At 38.4% G+C, this 19,640-nt stretch overlaps 1 protein-coding gene across 1 annotated transcript in view; it reads right to left on the reverse strand.

The window, feature by feature from the left end:
• TRDN (triadin) overlaps positions 1 to 19,640 on the reverse strand; it is a 143,295-nt gene that overhangs the window by 9,578 nt on the left and 114,077 nt on the right. The window contains exons 10-14 of the mRNA XM_060237137.1: positions 18,661 to 18,717; positions 18,226 to 18,272; positions 15,251 to 15,371; positions 14,784 to 14,966; positions 9,672 to 9,731 (exon numbers count right to left, since the gene is read on the reverse strand). Of these exons, the coding sequence (XP_060093120.1) occupies positions 9,672 to 9,731; positions 14,784 to 14,966; positions 15,251 to 15,371; positions 18,226 to 18,272; positions 18,661 to 18,717 (468 nt within the window). The remainder of the gene's footprint in view (positions 1 to 9,671; positions 9,732 to 14,783; positions 14,967 to 15,250; positions 15,372 to 18,225; positions 18,273 to 18,660; positions 18,718 to 19,640) is intronic.

Here is a 19,640-nt window from a genome sequence, read left to right on the forward strand (position 1 = left end):
TGTGATTATTCTTTAGAGGACTTTTTATGTCTTACTATTTCATTAGGTCATCACAAGGAGTGATATTGTTGGGAAAAGTAAAATGGCTTATGTACCTTGGATGTATGGCAAAGATATAAATCCCTTTACAGTAAAAAGAAGGCTGACTACTAGATTTTTTTTCTACCAAATACTTAAAAAGAAGAAAGGGGATTTCTAGAAACAGTGATGTGACATACTCCAAAATAGTCAACATTCTCCAATATTAGCTAGCTGGTTGAAATCTGATCCAAGAGTATTCTCCATATTAGAAAAGTATGAAAATTAGTATACTCATAGCCAAAGATACTTATGTTTCTAGAAAGCATAAATATTTGATTGAAATGAGTGAAGATTTGCAATAGCTGCTGGGATTGTGTGTTCATTTAGTTGTGCAATGCAAGCTGGAGATTTAAATAGAACTATATATGCTTTTATTTTCCATGATGTGACTATGATTCATCTGCTGAAACAACCTGTAATATAATATGCCTGGTCTGTAAGAGTGACTCATTGCTGATCAGCATGGTTAATCTATTTGTAATCTTCCATCCCTATGATCTAGCCAAGCTCCGTCTTCACTGTTTTGTTTTCTTTCCTTATGTTTGTGTGTACTACTTTACATTAAAATAAATGGCAGGTGTGTGTTCTCATTTATTTCAATATGTAAGCACAGGAGAGCTTCCTGGTGGATTGGACCCCAAAAGAAGAGTTGACATACATCAAACTATACCGTTTCTTTAAAATAGCAATATAAAGAAACAGCTCCAGAGGTGGCAGTTGTAATTACCAAAAGAATGACTCACCTGATTAGCTTTAAATGATAATACCTGATTAGCTTTAAATGATTCAATTATTAAGTCTTAATTTTCTGTGCTCTTCCTAGGAGGTACTTGAAATTACTCTGTATTACATCTTCCCTTTCATACACTTTTAAGACTGCACTGAGAAATGATCCCAGTTGGATATTGAGGGAGTAAAAGACAAGATGTCATGCCATCAAATAATTGTCAGGAAACATGCATAAATGAAAACTTTAGCAACATTGATTCTTGATTTTGGACTAAGGTATAAATCCTAGCTCACCTTAAAGCCCATTATGTGGTCTTACTTTAACATAGCATAACATTACAATGTCATGCGAACCGCCTTGAGTTTTTAGATGAGAGGATAGGATACAGATCTGGTTAATAAGGAACCCCTAGTTTGTGAAGAATAAGGAAACTTGTTTGGAGAAGAAAAATATATTGCTTTGTTTTGGAAATAAAATAGCTACAATTCTTCCTAAGTCATAAATTGCACAAGAAAAACTTCAGCTTGCATTGCACAACTAAATGGAGATATGTAGAGTCCTGATTAGGAACAGGGACACAGGAACAGGGCAGAGGAAGAGTTCAACCCCTTCCTAATGTATTTTTGACAAGCTGAAGTATATGCATGTAAGTAGGCTATTAGCCTTGTAAGTGAAAAAGGACATCCAAAATAAATCCAAAATTTATCCAAAATAAATTAACAACATGCCCTGTGGAGCATCTGTCCTTTCTATTTCCAGGATCCTCTTCATGTCATGCACTGTGGTACCAGTTCAGATTGGGGCTCTGCACAGCTGCTATTACCATGGAAAAATCCATTCACTAACCATACTTCTTATTTTTGTATCTACTTTGTTTTGTTTTAATTGTTTTTCATTGTTTTCCATGTTCGTGTGTCCATGTGTTTAATATTTTTTTATTTCTCCCTTCTTTGGGGACCATGTGCTGGGTGGAAAGATAGCTTGAAAATGTTTTAAATAAAATTCACAGGCAACAGAGAGTAGGAGTTAATGGCCAGCTGTCAAAACTGGGAGAAGTAAACAGTGGAGTTCCCCAGATATCTGTTACAAGTCCAGAGTTATTTAATTTGTTCATAAATTATCCATAAGAAAGGATGAGAAATAATGTAGCCAATTGCTGATGATATCAAAGTATTCTAGATGGTGGAAATTAAAGCAGATTGTGAAGAGCCCCATGAAGATTCTTCTAAACAGTGGGTAACAATGTGACAAATGAGGGTCAAAGTAAGTAAGTATAAAAGTGACACAAATTGTAGCAAAAAATCAAAACAGTCACTGGCAGTGTCTGACTAGAGTCTGACTGAAAGTATTGGTTGCATTGTAATGTCCTTGCATTTTTTGATGTTATAACTACATGCTGAATACTGATTTCCTGATTGCAAATAGAATAGAACTAACGGGAAACTGCAGAATCAAAATGATTGAAGAACTGGAGCCCCTTATTTATAAAATTATGCATGGTGTGAGGAAAGTGGATACAGAGAGATTTTTCCTCAATATACTGGAATTTGTGGACACCTAATGAATTGGACGGGCATATAGATTCAGGACAAACAAAAGAATATACTTCTCCCTATGAACACCCTGAAGTGGTGTTCCAATGTTTGACAGTACCAGAAGTGTACTGTCAAAATTCAGAGGTAAACATGGGGAAAACATGATGATGATGCATCATCAAATCAAAGAGACTATAAAAGGCCTTTTCCTTTGCTTGATAGGGTCTGCTGGTTTTGACAATTATGACAGCTGAGTCAAGAGGAGCTCCAGAGCTTTAGTATGCAAACTCTGCCACCACTCCTACAGATGAGCCTCCCCACCCAGAACTATAACAAACAGCAAGGAGTAACATCCTTCTGGAGAAAGGATAACAAAAGGGACACAAGAAGTAGCCTTGGGTGATGGCAGTCTGGCAGGCATCCTGCTATGAGGTGACATGGGATGCCAAGGTCTTTAGATAAAAGGCTGGGCTGGGTCCCAGGACTACCCTAACTCTGTACAATGAAAGGAAATTTGCTGCTATCTTTGAAACCTCTCTCACTATGAAAACTACTTTCAGTAGCAGCCCTCTCACAGACCTGACACACAAGAAAGATAAATGCTTTAATGGCAAGAGAAAATATTTTTGTCAGTGACAAAGAAATAGTTCCTGGATGTGAAAAGTTATTCCACATTTCCATCTGGCTGAGGAAAGATATTATACTAGTTGCAAGACTAGAATTTTGCAGATAACTAGAATTATAAAACAATTTCTCAAGATGGTTTCACCCTGGAAATATGAAATCTTCTTCACTTGTACTGATACAGTCTTCATGTGGAAAATTATCTTGTACTCAAAATGACGTCTTTCATCTGGCACAGATCTTGTGCTTCTGCATATCACACATGAATGAATTATGTTTATGATGGGAAATGTGATCCTTGTTTGTCAAAGTAAGTCTAGTGTTACTGATAGTTCACAGCTCTTATTGGACAGTCAGAACAAATTAATGAACCAGAACAATCAAGGTAAAGTTGAGAGAGGCAAGATGCAAACAGTGCTCTAGATAATCAGTTTTCTGCAGTGTCATGGTGAGCATGAGAAAAGGAGGAAAGTATATAACAAGAGAGGACGCAGAACAGGAATTCATGAAAGCATAAATACATTGCCTATGAATTTAGAGTATCTTGGGCATCTCTGTTGCCCAACTTCTGGTATTCGCTGTTGCATCTCATGATGATAAAATTGAATTGTTTGTTCCCACTTTGAAGATATTATACTTCTATCACATATCGTGTCTAATTGATGTTAGTGGAGACAATTCTTACTGGTTGTCTCAGAATATCAACAATGGTTTAAAAGTGAATTGTCATCTCTAACAAAATAAACACTTCCCTGTCCTGCTGTACAGTACTGAGTCAAGCTGAGATTGCTTGAAGTTGAAACTTAGTCCTAAAATATGAAGTGATACAGTATGCAGGCATAGATTAGTAAAGAGCACCATCCTTGAACCTCTGTAAATGAAATGCCCAACATTTCTTTTTTGATCTGTGTGGTTCTTTCACTGGTGATGGCAGAAAGTGCTATCAAGTCACAGCTGACTGATGGCAACCTCATAGGCTCTTGCCTGGTGGAATGAGCTTCCCTATTAGAGATCTGGGCCCTGCAGGACCTATTACAGTTTCTCAGGGGCTGTAAAATGGAGCTCTTCTGTCAGACCTTTAGTTGAGGCAGAAGGTGTCTTTGTTTCAGGCCTCCTCTCCAATGACCACAGACCATTTGGGACCTTACTAGTTGTATCTGTTGAGGCACTGATTAGCTGTTTGGAATACATTTTAGATGTATTTTAAACTGTAAATGTGATTTTATTGTCGTAGCCTGTGATGGGACCCTCCCTGAGCCTGCTTGTGGGAAGGGCAGGAAACAAATCCAATAAATAAATACATTTTCAAGGCAAGAGATATTCAGATGCAGTTTGCCATTGCCCACCTCCTAGGGTTGCCAAGCCTAATGCAGAAAATACCTGGGGACTTTGGGGGTGGGAGCCTTTGAGGGTAGAGCCAGGAGACTTTCCCATTCTCTAAAATAAATAAATAAAAATACAGCAGTGCAATTCCCCTGAAAACAGTCTTCATTTCATCATCTCCTAGCAGCTGGCTGCACTTCCACTCTCTCTGTGTGTCTCTTTCACACACAAAGACACACACAGTAGCCAAAATAAACACAGTTTGGAAGCACATACTTTGTGGACTCACTGGAGCAATTTACTCACCATGGGAGTTGTTAATTGCTCTATACTCAACCCAGTTCATCAGACTAACACAGGGAAACCATAGGTTACTATTTTAATGTGAAAGTAGCTTCTTAAGGGACTGTAAAACAAATGGAGGTTCTGGGCTCCTTCCCTTCCCTTTCAACAGGCACATTGTTCTGCAGGCTTGCCCACCCCCCATTCAGCCTGCCTTGAAGATTTAAAGGCACACACATATTTCTAGAAGCAAGCTATTCCCAGCATCGTCTTAAGCCTTCAGAGATTTGAAGGCACATGGAGGCTGTTGGGGTGGGGCTTTCCCCCATCCACCAGCTGACAGGGGGCAGGAAAAAGCCTGCCAAACCAGGAGATCCTCCGCCAGGATCTGGGGATTGGGAAGCCTACTGCCTCCACACCAGGACCCTGGGTATTCCTTGGATGTCTCCCACCCAAATCCTAGCCAAGGCCGACCCTGCTTAGCTTCCAAGATCTGATGAGATCAGCTAGCCTGGGCACTTTTTCCCTACCTAGGCTAAAATCAGTCTGCAAACCATTTCAGTCAAAGAACACATGGAGAAGAGAATTTAACCCTCTTCACTCAATGCAATGGCCTTGATACATGTCATGAAACTGCTTTTTAAATCCCCTTCTCTTCCTAGAAAAAACAGGTCAATAGTTCCAGACACAACTTCCATTGTCACTTATTAGCTTAACCTATACGAACATATACTAACCCATCTCCCACTATATTTTAATGTACCTGTTTTTTTTTTTTCTAATGGCAAACTAGAATGTATTTCTCTTTTAGAACAGTGTATCAGAATATTTTGGGGTTTTGTACTGACATTTCAGATAGGGATATTGGCTGTTTATCTTATTACATATACTAACCCGTCTTCCACTATATTTTAATGTATTTTTTTTCTAACAGCAAACTATAATGATGTTATAACTTCTTGAGATACTAATACCCTCCATTTAAACCCACAATTAACGAAGCCAGAATGATACCCAGATTTATGGCACTTCACACCTATGACATGTCTGCTTTTCATCACCATCCACTGTTGTTACGGCCCAGTTAACAAACAAACACAGACCCCAATTTGCGATTCTTTTAATCTGCTAAAAACATTCCCATGACTCTACATACTGACTCTAAAAACATTCCCATGACTCAAACATTCCCATGACTCTACAACTCACTGCCCACTTTCTCTGTATTTAAAGATGAGTTGCCATTCCAGTTTTGTCTGATGAAGTCTGCTTAAAGCAAACGAAAGCTTACATTCTGAATAAAACTTAGTTGGTCTTAAAGGTACAACTTGTCTACTGCTTTGTTCTATTGCTTCAGACCAACATGGCTGCCCACTTGGATCCAGCTTAACCTATATTTGCTGGGACTAGAGTAGGAACACTTATCTTCTTTGTAGAATCTAGAACATTCTGGGCATCCTCTAAATGTGTATGTGTGAATACACAAGCAGTCTGTGTGAGATTGCACTGAGATAATAAAATAACTTTTTGCTATATTCAAAGAAATTATTAAAACACATTTTTCCTTTGAAAGTACTTTGTATGCTTATAATTTCCCCCAAAATATATGAACAGTCACAATGCCACCCATTGGAGCCTGATCTTGTAATTTCATCCCCCCCCCCCCCCACATGCACCATTTAGGATTAGTTTACAATAGCTTTTCTGGATTTGGTTTACCCATCCCACCCCAATATATCCCATATATATTTGACACATTCTGTTAATATATTAGTATGTTTTGTTAGATAACTGAATTGTACTTTCATACAGCTTTAAAGGAAACATCATAGAAATTAATTAATCAATAAACATAGAAGGCATTGCATCTGTTTCAGTTTGTATCACATGAGGGCTGGCTTATATGAAATACCCATTGCAGGTGATTACACAAAAGCAATATATTTGTTCTTTTGGTCAGTTAAAGTTGCAGAATTCAGAACACATTTATTAATACGTGCTTAGAAAGAAAAAGTTAGCAAATTGGAAGAAACAGTGGTTATAGACCCACCAGACATCTGAAGTTGAAGGGCTTTTTTTGTAGCAGGAACTCCTTTGCATTTTAAGTCACACCCCTTTTATGTAGCCAATCCTTCAAGAGCTTACAGGCTCTTATTACAGGGCCTGCTGTAAGCTCTTGAAGGATTGGCTACATCAGGGGTGTGTGGTCTAATATGCAAAGGAGTTCCTGCTACAAAAAAAGCCATGATTGTACCTAGTCCAGATAAAGTAGACACAGCTTAAGTCCCATTAGGCCAATGTAACAAGTTAACTATGCTGCTCTGAGATTATGAGTAAATGTATATTTTAAGGCTAACCATTACATTTATCCAGGTGGGTAGCCATGTTACTCTGAAGAAGCAGAACCAAGTTTAAGTCCAGTGGCACCTTTGAGACCAACAGAGTTTTATTCAAGGTATAAATTTTCATGTGCATGCACATGTCTTCAGATACAATTAAATGGAATTTAGCAGTCCCTACATATACGTAGAGGGTGAGCAGTAGATTAGCATGCAACATAATTAAGATGTTTAACAGATTCAAGGACTGAACAGGAATAACAAGTTTAGTTTATATGGTTACTATTGGTTTGGGTTTAATTCTGGGGAGAAATGTAGTGAAGGAAATAAATATATCAAAATTGGAGATTGATGGGCAGATGTATCCTTAATTGTTGAATGCTGAGAGTAATTATCTGAGACTCTGCTATTATGCTCCATTCATCTTCTTTCAAGCATGGAGGTGCCCTTGCAGCATCACATTTTTTATTTTTACTGTTGTTGTTGTTGTTTTTTTTTTTGGGGGGGGGTTGCATTTGCATGTTCATGTGCCCATGCCTGGAAATCATGGTAATCTCTGGCAGCTCCTACTGGAGCATGGAGGATGTTCAGAGAAGTGACTTCATATCTTGCCTCCCAACCCTGGTCTCCCATCCAAATACTTGCCAGGTTTGGCCCTGCTTAGCTTCCAAGATTGGGCTTGCATGGGCTCACCAGGTCAGGACAACATTGCATTTATCACACATTTTGGCTGGGTACGCTCAGGAGGTATCTCAAATTGCACCACCCCCAAATGGAGTGGACAAATCCTGATCACACACTTCTGCATGAGTGCCCATATATTGTACGGGGGCTCTTTGGTGTGTTCACATCCTCTTAGCACAGTTTGGGTTTCTTTTTTTCCTTACATTTTAAAAGGCTGTGTGCTCATGCACTTATGTGCTCATGTGCTCTGTGACAGTGATTTTTTTAAAAAGGAATACCAGTGAGTGCCTAGAGTGGATTGATGGATTCACACCGCCAATCCACCTTGCTTGCGCACTCCCACAGTAAGACGTCAGGAAATGCAGGAAGAGAGCGGCAGAATACTTCACTACCACTTCCCAACTGGTACCTATTACATCCCTCTCAGAAATGTCAGAGGACAGGGTAAGCGTGAGAGTGCAGTGGGCAGCAACTGTGCCTGTCTGACCTTGACTTTTTAAACCACCTGGGGAAGTGCCTATGTCAGCTCAAATTGGCTATCTGAATCCAACCTTTCAGAGGTAGTTAAACATAATGCACCTCTAAGTTAGTTTATAAAATATCCTTACATCTTTCTAAAAATAGATGGGGTTGGAGTTAAAGTATTGCAACTGGGAAGAAGCTCACCATCTCCTTCTTTCCACTGTAGTCCACTAAACCTCCCTCCCAATTTTTTTGGGGGGGTCAAGTATCCTAACAAATGGGTGAGGGGGCTCCAGTGGCAGTATGAATTGGCAATAATCCTCCTTTGTTAATAGTACTGCCATTCTTCTATTATAAGTTTTATGATGGAAGAAAAGCACTTTTGGATCCAACTCATGGCAAACAGGTATTTTTCAGAAGTAGTCATGCTAAAATCATAAGACTCATACAAATTGGTCTTTTATATAAAAATTCTCTCATGTGCAACAAAATGGCATGTTTCCTCCCCATTCATGTTGATAAAAATGTCACTACAAGTAAACAGTTCCTTAATTGATACTTTCCGTGTGTATTGAAAATACTATAAATGTAACAAAAGCCAACATGGATGGAAATTTCTAGAAACTAAGGATTTCACTTCCACTACAATTTGAGGGAAATAATCCAAAAGATTAATCTGTACTGCTAGCTCCAGCAGATGAAGTTAGCATAGCCAAAAAAGATCAGAAACTAACCCTGACTTTTGTCATCATTCTTTCTAATAGCAGACTTCATGTTTTTCTACCTATCTTGATGGCAGGGAAAGCTGCCCTAAAAAGGTAAAGGTAGTCCCCTGTGCAAGCACCAAGAGACAATGATCAGTTTTGACTATCTGAGGGGCTCCATAGGTATGCAGAAATATTAATTAGCCAGTTAAAACTGGCCTCTCCACAGTGGTTTGATGAGAAGCTCTTAGAATTTTTAGAAGAAATCTGTTAGAACAATGAGAGGAAAATTGGATATGTTGTCCCTCAGAGTACACTGTATTTTGGAGGGAGAGAATTGTGGAAATTCCCAATAATTTATTCCTGTTCATCACTGCAATTTCTTATATATTATACCAACAGAGGTACATAATAAAGAGCTGATTCTGAATTGTGCAAAGATGTGCTTGTAAGGTAGTAGCTGCATGACTAATGTGAATGCATTTAAATCTGATGGGCTTTTTCATTTCCTTACATTTTAAAGATGGTCATGGTAATGGACCTCAGTTTTTAAGTATATATTTCATCTTCCCTACGACAGAAACACATGCAAATCTTTGGGGTATGGCATATTCCAATATCAACTAATTGTTATAAAGATTGTTCTATTCTTTCTGTTGGTTTCTGCTGGTTTTTATATTATCATCTTTATATTCTGTTATGAAATATCAATTTCAGGCATGCAATTACAGAAAAGAGTATTAGAAGCTTTAATGGTACAGCCATTAGTTGATATGCTTTATTTAAAGTCTGTTTGCACACTCTTCAAGTTTTAACAAATGAAAAGAGCACACACATTCCAAGAGCATAACAAAGCAGAAGCTCTCAGAGAAACCAAAAGTTCAGTGATAGAGTTCAGTTTGAATACCTGTATAAAAATCCCCGTGAGCAAACATGTCAATCATATAGCGACAGAATGCATATTGATCTAACAGAACAGAAAGGAAAGAAGAGTAATAAGACACAGTTAGAGATAGTTTTACACTTGAGTAAGAGTTTAACGTTTCATATATTGCTTAAAGTAATCAATAAAAAAACAGATGGTTAATGCCATGTTTCTTTTTTTTTAAGGACATACAACTTTTCTGTATGACATAAGGACCCCCTGATGGCTTGAGATGTCTACTTATAAATAACTGTTAGGATAGGCTTCAGAGCAAAGATCAGTCAGGGTCTATTTAGGCACCTTTCTATTAGGGCATTATCATCTCTCTTGTCGCATTCTGACAGTACTACATACTCATGGCTTTGAAACTTTCACTCCTCCGGGAAGTGATAACAGTAAGCACTAAGGACTTTTGTGAAATAGTCATGCTTAGATATATGTCAGTGAAGGAGGCCAAGCAAATGCTTGTGCAGGCATCGGTTCAGATTACAAATTGGACTATGACATTCGGAAGACTCCTTTGATGTTGCAGTTGTATATGCTCAAATGCATACTTAGAGGTGTATGAATTTCTGAATGTGTGTTAAATGCTATTATTGTGGGTTAAATGTGGTTATTGGCTTGATACATACTTGAGAACATTGCTTTCAATTCAGAATATATTTATTTACTGGGATCAAGACATTTGCATGGCTATTTCTGTTTTATAAAATGCAACACAATTCATCTTCCAAAGTGAAATGGAAATGTTCAAAGGAACTTTTAAACCCTGAGATCAAATGGCAAAGAATTTTACTAATTATTCAGAAAGTCAGCCAACCAGTCTGCCTCCACTGGGGTCTCCAGATGAATTTTTCCCTCTCATCAGTGTGGTAGCTAAAGTTTCATATGCTATCTTTGAGTTTCTGGAATTGAACAATTAATTTATCTAGTAGCAATAGATGACAGTTTTGGAATCAACGATGACAAAACTTGACAGTCTGCAGAGTTTGCCACTGGCCATCACATCATAGTTTTATAGAGCTAGCAGTTTTCCTTTGGGCAGAATTTGTGATCTAATTATGTACATTCTAAATAAAGTTATGCAGACCACTGAAAATTAAAAATTTAGAGGCACCACAAAATTAACTGCTTGATAAATTCACATAACAGTAGTGATATGTTACTGACTCTAATTCATTTCATATTTAATTCAATAAAACCTCTGTTTTTAATTTATCTGCAGCTGCTACTAAATAACCATGCTGCTGCACTCAAGAGATAGAGAATCCTGGGCTTTCACTGAAGAATTTAGGACAAGTTCATCTTCCTGAGCAATAAGTTTCATGGGTATATTGTTTGAAGAACTATTTCTTCCATCCCAATTCAGTTGAAAAGAATGTTCTCTAGGGAATGAGTGTGTGTAAAATAAGCCTCTTCGTTTTCAATGTTTCTGCCCTATGTTCATGTTTATTCACAGAAAGCCTGCTGAGTGTGTCAGCTACCCTTGCATTTCCAGAAATCTTATATGCAGGGAATATTTTTCCAGATGGCACAAGAGCAGTTACATAAACAAATATACCTAACAGCAGTGGATCCCCAGGTGCATGTTACCATTTTACATGAGCAAATACCACTGATGGCCATATAAGTATTAACATTTACAGTGCTGGCTGTACAGCGTATTATTTCTTCCCTGCTCACAGACTGCACATAGCAGAAATGAAACTAACAAGTTTCCCCTCATCCCTGCATTTCTGACAAGTCCCTTCACTGCAAAGAGAGGATCAAACTCAAATACCAATTTCATATCTGCAGTGAAGGGCCTTTACTGGCTCCTGGTAAAGCTTTGAGAAACTTTTCTGTTTCAACACTACTGTTTCAGCACAATACTCAGATTTTGCAAGAGATATTGCACACCCAACCACATCCATTTTTTTTTCCTGACTGGCATTCTCAAGAGTACGCAAATAAGGCATCTTTGTTTTTTTTTTCCTGCAACCAATATGTGATAGAGTGCTTGCGTCTAGTTGCCTATACATTAAGGACAAAATTAAAACAGAATTTGTCACAATATCAGCCTGAAACACAATATTTGCATCAGAAATAATAGACGAGCACAGCATTCTTGATTTGTAAGGATTATTTTATATCTGTGGTTTTCTGTTAAAGCAAATTATCCACAGAAGCTAGATTCAGGTGGGTAGTCAGTCATGTTAGTCTAAAGCAGCAGAACAAAGTTTGAGTCCAGTGGCGCATTTAAGACCACCAATATTTTTTTCAAAGTATAAGCTTTCCTGTGTAAGCACACTTTTTCAGATACAGACTGAAGAAGTATGCTTGCACATGAGAGCTTATACTTTGATTAAAATTTTGTTGGTCTTAAAGGTGCCACTGGATTCAAACTTTATTGTCCACAGAAGCATCACTTTGCACCACACCTATATATTTAGGATTGTTTATTTCTTAATATTTTTTTTTTAAAAAAACATAATTTCAGAGATGTCGTTTTTCATGTCTAAATTTTTCTAAAATGTTTTGTATTTAGCATTGCACAATCTTTTTGAATTAATATGGGGCATGCACTTGGCTGCCTTTTCAAGCTGCACTGAAATGAATGAAGGTTGTGCAATTTATTATAACTAGTTTCCAGAAATAAATATCCACTGGTACTATGTGAAAGCTCCCATTCATTCCAGGGCACACTCACCGGGAGATGTTCTCCAGACAGCATGATATTTAAGGACATAATCTAAATGCTACTGACATTTCTGAAAAAATTCAGATTGATTTACAAAATATACACTCCAAGATTAAAATGGCCTGCATAAAATTCATTGACAGTAGAACAGATGTAGACAGTAGAACAGATTACTAATGCCAGCAATAATGTGCTTTCATTGAATTCTCTTTGTTCAACTAAAACAAAAAAGTTTAGATAAAATCTGAAAATAAATCCCCATATTCATGGTTTGTTGTTCCCAATGAGGCCATCTGCTGCCTCAGACCCCTGAAAGAGCATAGTTTCTACACTCCTGCACCCCAAAGTGCGCCTACTACAGGAACAGCTTGTCTTATCTTCATTCTCTCTTCCCCAAGCAAGTTACCTAGGCTCTGAGCTCACACTAAGGGCAGGGAGGTAGAAACTGAATCCTTTGGAAATCTATGGTAATCCCTCTGTATTCAAGATCTGCAGCCTTGCTAGGAAGGATCATGACCCCAATCAAGTTACTAAACCTTGGAATATAGCAATTTATGATATAAAATTCTGAATTAAAATTCTGAATACAGTTCTGAATTTAAAAAAAAAAGTATCATGAGGCAGTAAGAGTTTCAGCATGCCCTCCACACTCAATGAATTTTACAACATATATAAATAAAATGATTAGGTAGAAAGTTTTTTTAAAAATAAACATACCATACAAGCAATGGGCATGAACCAGAAAAATGGCGGTTCGTGTTGGTTCATATTTTGTTTTAGTGCCCAAAGTGGTGGTTCATGATGGTTCACAGTTCATTAGATTTCCCTGGTTCATTTGGTTTAGGAAGTGGTAGAACAGCCCTCTCATGAGTTAGGGATGCCAAATTCACAGGAAGTCTTCAGCAGGCTCTCCTCCACCAGCCCTCCAAGTTTGGTGAAGATTGGGTTTGGGATGTCCAAGTTACAGCTTCAGGTGTGGTATTATACTGGTATATAATCTGCTCCCATAGATCAGAATGGAAGTCCTGTAATTGGCTCACAGAGCTGCCAATCAAGCTATGGACAACTGCTTTGGATGTTTCTAGGGCTCTCCACAAGTCCGCCGCCAGCATTGCCTAGCAATTGACTGAATGAACTGCAAAAACTGGAAAAATGTGGTTCTTTTTTGGTGGGAGGGGGGTTGGGAATGACATGACCAAATGAACCAGTTTGAAACAAACCATGAACCAGAAGTTCTTGCTCGAACTGTGGTTCATATCTGTTTGTGTCCATCTCTGTACCATACTATAATTATTTCTTAACACTCCATGACTAAAGATTAATATTAAACAAACAAATCTTTTTGAAATAAATGCTTATGCTGCAACATAGAACTGAAAAGATTGGGGTTGTTCCAAAAGTACCAGTCCCTAATATTTTATATTTGATGTAGCCAGAAGAAGCAAGAATTAAGGTAATTTTGCTGTGCAGTATGCAGGTTTTATTTACAAAGTTCCCTGATGTGTTTTCTCACATAACCACAATGATAAATTTCCTGGCAAAGGACAATTCAGGATTATATGCTCCTACATTTCTGGGTTTGAGCAATTATTCTTCAGTCCATCATGACATTGAAATTGTAACCACTTGTAACTCACAGCAGGACCCAAGTGCCTAGCTGCACAGATAAAAGATTTTCACTAAAGAAACCTGCCTCAAATGGAACAAGCAGCCCTGACTGAGGGGTTAATGTAAAATTTTCAAATCTATGTCAGTCACAGGGAAGTTATTCATTGCATACAAGAGCAGATGAAGCAGAAGAAGAGATTGGCTTATTGACTGCTGATGTCACAAAGCATTCAAAGAGCCATGCTGTCTTCCCCCACTGTAGCTCACAGGGATGGAAAGACATTTGGAAGGAGGGGGTCTCACTCAGTTGAAATGTTACTAATTCCCATTTCACCACCTGCTGTTGTTTCTTCACTCTCCATTTTTAATGGTATCTCTGCTTCCCATAATGGCAAATCAGTTCAGGAAGTGCAGCAAAAACTCAGACTGACAGACTTAGAAATGTGAGACATTATATAGGCAGATCGATACATGCTGCTAACTTGCAATCTTTTTACCCCTTCTTTCTTATAATGGGAAATCCTCAATCACCAAACCTGTTCCTTAAAGAAACATTGCAATATTAATCAACTGGCTTGTAAAATGAATAATTAACCATAAGACAAAAACAACAGGCTTTTCATTTGTGCCACATCTTCATTTAATGACCTGAAATGCAGTAGGGATTTAATTCAACCATTATTTTCATGCCCATAGGTAAGGCTGAATATTTGTTTTCTGTCAGAATCAAGATTAACTTCATTGCCTGGGTTTCTTTCCCCCTGCACTTCAAAGATCCTCTGATGCTGTCTCCTGGTATTGGTTACCTTTCTTTTCTGACTTTTCTTGAAGCATCAGTACTGTTTCCTCCTTTGCTTTGGCTTTTGCTGGTGCTGTCATTTTCTCTACTTTAGCTTCCTTATGTTTCACTCTTTCAGAAGCCTTGGGTTCTGGCTTTCTTTCTTTCACTTCCTTTTTAGCCTTCTCTTCGACTTTGATGCTTTTCTTGTCTGTGTGATATTTGAAAACAGTCAAGATAATGGCTTATTTATGTTATGCTGTTTCATTTGTGCCTACAAAGGTCCAGGAAAGCCTACCAAATTATAAAATGTTAAAATAAAAACATAAAACACCAATTATTAAAACTATGGAACAATAAAACCTTCAAAACTGGTTTTTAGGAAAGAAAAATAAGCATCTGCCTTGCCATCACAACTGCAGTTAAAATACAGTTTTAATGTCCAGAAAGTGAAGCTTGAGCTTAAAACTCTTCTAAGATGTTTAACTTACTTACGCTTAATCAAGTTACTATTTATCGGTTCTGTACCTAAGGACACAATATACCGTATATCAACAAAAAGCTGAGCATCTAACTTATGCAGTCCATGCCCAGAATCAAGCTTCTTGTACAGGAACTGCCATGAATTTGAAATGATATTTTGAGTCAGTTATGTGAAAACTGTGAAGGTAGGGAATAAATGGATTCATTGGCTGGCCAGTTCCCCAGAATGACTAGGCATTGTATTTTGATTTCCTCCCCATCTAATTGGAGGCTTTGCTTTGGCTGTGCTACAGTGATGTTCATACATGTAGTATGCAGGTGGAATGTTTTTCCTGTTTCCCTTTCAACTCTGTGTCTAATGTCATATCAGAAACTGCTTTTGATACTCTTCAGAATAAATTGAGAGGACCTACGGTTTGAAAAACAAATGTGAAGCTCCCTTAATCATACAGACATTGTTTCACAGGGTTGTTGTTATTGTTGTTTTTGAACCTAGCCCTTGTCTGGAATATTATACCCATCAGATAACTATTTACATCTTTAATAGTTTTCCTTGAAGGGAGGAAACTAGAATCACAGAAGAATGCTAAGAGAAAAGCAAGTTTTGTTGGGATATGATTTCACTACTCTGAAAGAAATATAATTTTTATTATTTTAAATCTGCTTTAGGATAACATTTAACCAATACTCAAAAATGAACCATGAGTTGTACTTCTAGAACAAAGCACAAAAAGGGGAACACATATATCTCCCTGAGGAAAAAGTTGTGTTACATGTTCCTGAGCTCAGAGCATACACATTTCCTTGCAGGAGAAATATGCACATTTCCTTTTTATACTCTACAGTGGAACCAGAAAAGAAGAAATGCATTTTTCTCATTTGTTTTTAGTATATTCCAGTGATATTTTATGGAATCCTCTAGCTTTGTTCTGCCTGATGTTGTACCATCATTTTTCATGGGTTACTAGAACTAGAAACATACATATCTGCTTTTGCAGCCATGGGGTCAGGGAATAAGCAAAAGGGGATGGATTCCCCTTCCTTCCCATGGCTTCACAGAGATAACAGGGAGCCTCACAGGATGACCCCAGCTGCAGCCTAGGCCAGCCAATCAGTTGCCTGGGCTGGTTGGGGAGGGACAGAAGATGGTCCCTCCCCTAAATTGCTGATTCTGCTTCCCTCTGTCCTTGTGCTTTATAGTTATGTCTTAAAGCTTGCATTTGTTGCTTACACACTTCGTCACAGCTTTGGTTGGTGATGGTCATCAGGCTGAATTCAATTTAGAGAGAGGCTGAGTCTGGGTGCCTGCCTCCCCCATCTGAGGCCTCCCATAATGGGTCTTGGGAGTATGGTCATTCAGAAATATGCCCGCCTTGGGGGATACTGGCCAGCCCTCACACTCAGATGGCAAGGGAACTATGCAGTGGCTAGTGCCCATGTGTGACTCCAGAACTTGCTACACCATGTTGCTTCCCCAGCAGGTGTGCTTGGGGATGGTTGGTGGCATAGCTGACAGATAGGTAATCCAATGCTGGATCCATGCCTTATGCTGCAACAATACTTCTGTGGGTTGCGTTCAATAAAGCTGTGGTCTGTTTCTTCTCTAGTCATGTTGTGTGTAGGCTTCCCAATCCCCAGTTCCCAGTGGGGGATCCCCTGTTTTTACAGGCTTCTCCCCACCCCCAGCCAGTTGGCCAGCGGGGGAAGCCCCACCCCCACAGTCATCATGTAGTTGTAGAGCTCCTGCAGGTTTAGAAACCTGCAAACTGACCCGTTTGTAAAATGTGTGCCTTTAAGGCTGAGCAGGAAACAGGAAGGGCTTCATGGGAAAGGGGCAGTAACAGTTTCGATGGAGAACAGCCCCTCCCTTTCTTTTGCTTTCGTTTTCACAGCAAGTAAAGTTCTGCAGGAACAAGATCTAGTAAGTATTTGTGTGTGTGAGAGAGGGAGGGGGCAAGGGATTCCCTGGTTTGGAGGCCCTCCCCCTGCTTTAGAAAGCATGGGGGGAGGGAAATGTCTACTGGGCACTCTATTATTCCCTATGGAGAACTATTCCCATAGGGAATAATGGGGAATTGATCCGCAGGTATTGGGGGCTCTGGGGGGGCTATTTTTTGAGGTAGAAGCACCAAATCTTTAGTATAGCATCTAATGCCTCTCCCCAAAATACCCCCCAAGTTTCAAAACGATTGGACCAGGGGGTCCAATTCTATGAGCCCCAAAAGATGGTGCCCCTATCCTTCATTATTTCCTATGGAAGAAAGGCATTTAAAAAGGTGTGCTGTCCCTTTAAATATGATGGCCAGAATTCCCTTGGAGTTCATTTATGCTTGTCACACCCTTGTTCCTGGCTCCACCCCCAAAGTCCCCAGATTTTTCTTGAATTGGACTTGGCAACCCTAGTTGTGTGTTTTGTTTGTCCCCCTTTTTGCACTCCCTCCCTCCCCTGCCACTACAACTGCAAACTCATTTTTACCAGGTCTGATACAATTTGCCTTTCCCTGTTACTTTAGGTTTTTACTCTTGGAAACATGGGGTTATCTGTTCTGTACCCCTCTTCCTTAGTATACCACACATTGTTCAGCCAGTCATTGCTGCACATTCTGGGGAGCTGATGCAGGGAGATAGAAATAGGTCAGCATGTTACCTACTATCAACATTAGCACTTGTATGATTTGTAAGCAGAGTGGCTTCAGCCTTCAACCCAGAGCAGGGAATCAAGAAGTTGCATCAGTTCTCAAAACACAATGGACATGTACATTTTTATTTGACGTCACCTTCACGGCAGACTTTCTTGTGTCTGCATGCAACAATTCTCATTCTATATTCATCAACACTTAGAGGCTAACCACTTCTGCCTTCTTCCACTGCTCATCAATAATGATATAACTAATGATGCTGCTCAAAATCAAAGAGATATCACAATTGTGCTATTGTGTTGCAAAATGTTATTCATATTTTAAACTGTACAATTGCGAATAAATTACTTTCAGCATATCTAGAAGGTTAAAAGAATCATCAGTATCTACAGCATCTGAGGAAATCAGACCAGGATATCTTTATAGCAAAAAAACAATAACCTAAAATATCATCTATAATTACTAATTTTATTCTTTGGAGCTCACTGGCAAATTTTGTCGTTAGCTCTCCCAGTGATTGGGCCTCATGTTTTTTTGACCTTGACAAAGAATTCTGAAATTGTTCATATTTCACTGCATACTGAAACAAACTTTGGTTCTTAGCTGAATGGCCTTTCCTATGGTTATTAGGCCAGAGATATTCCTGTTGTATAAGAACTGGAGGACACACATCATAAAGAGGGATCAGATTGAAATGGTCTACCGTTGGGTTGGAAGGGGGAGCAGAAAGTTACTGATTTAAAATAAATGCTTGAAAAAGTGAAAGTAATAAAGGAAAAATACCCTTAGGAGGACGTTTCTTTTCCATTTTTCCTTTCTCAGGCTTCACCTTTTCTGTTCCTGAAACAGAGATAATCTTTACTATACCAAAGCTGCTGAAAACACACACACAGACTAATCTACTTAGAAAAGATATTTACATGGACTTCAGGCACCATGTCTCTGAAATGCTAATATTGTTTTCAGTTGATCAGTTACTTAAATGTAAGCCTCACTAAGGCCTTCAGCACTGTTTACCAACCTTTATCAATATAGCTAATGACACAACTGTTAGTCCCCTCACAGAATGCAAGGGATGTCTTTTACATTATTATTACAGTTTGTTGTATTCCTAATTGCTATTAAAACATATTCAAAATGACCCTGATATTATTTAGCAATTGCAGTAAATATTTTTATCATATATCTACTTAGCAATACTAGGCAGCCTTACATTTTATTACTCTTATCAGCTTTCAACTGTAGATATTCTTTTGAAATGTTTATGTTATATATTCTATTCAGCAACCAGCAAATTCAGTGCATTTTATAGAAGGTACAGAGCAAAATTATCATCTAATTCAGGGGTGTCAAACCCATTTGTTATGAGGGTTGGATCTGACATAAATGAGACCTTGTCAGGCTGGGCCATCTGTGTCAGATAATGTAATGTCAGGTGGTGGATGTGTAAGCTTTAAAAAGGACACAAACATAATTAATTTTTTTAAACAAAACTTAAAAACATGCTTAAAAGGTTACTATTGCAATATTTTGTTTATTTAACAGTCTGTGATAATAGACACCTCTTGGCCTGAATTATTGCATCAAAATCTGTAGAAAATGTCTGAGCTGTAGAAATCTTGAGTATGTTGTTCAGGTGTGTATCTGTAAGTTGCAAGCCTACTTTTGATTTAGTGATATTCATTACAGAAATCTCATGGTCAATGCTTTGACCCTAAGATCCACAGGAAAACATGAAATGGCTGGGCAGTGTGAGCTTTTGT

Source organism: Heteronotia binoei, chromosome 1, assembly GCF_032191835.1.
Source record: "Heteronotia binoei isolate CCM8104 ecotype False Entrance Well chromosome 1, APGP_CSIRO_Hbin_v1, whole genome shotgun sequence".
In the NCBI taxonomy this organism is placed as follows: Eukaryota; Metazoa; Chordata; class Lepidosauria; order Squamata; family Gekkonidae; genus Heteronotia; species Heteronotia binoei.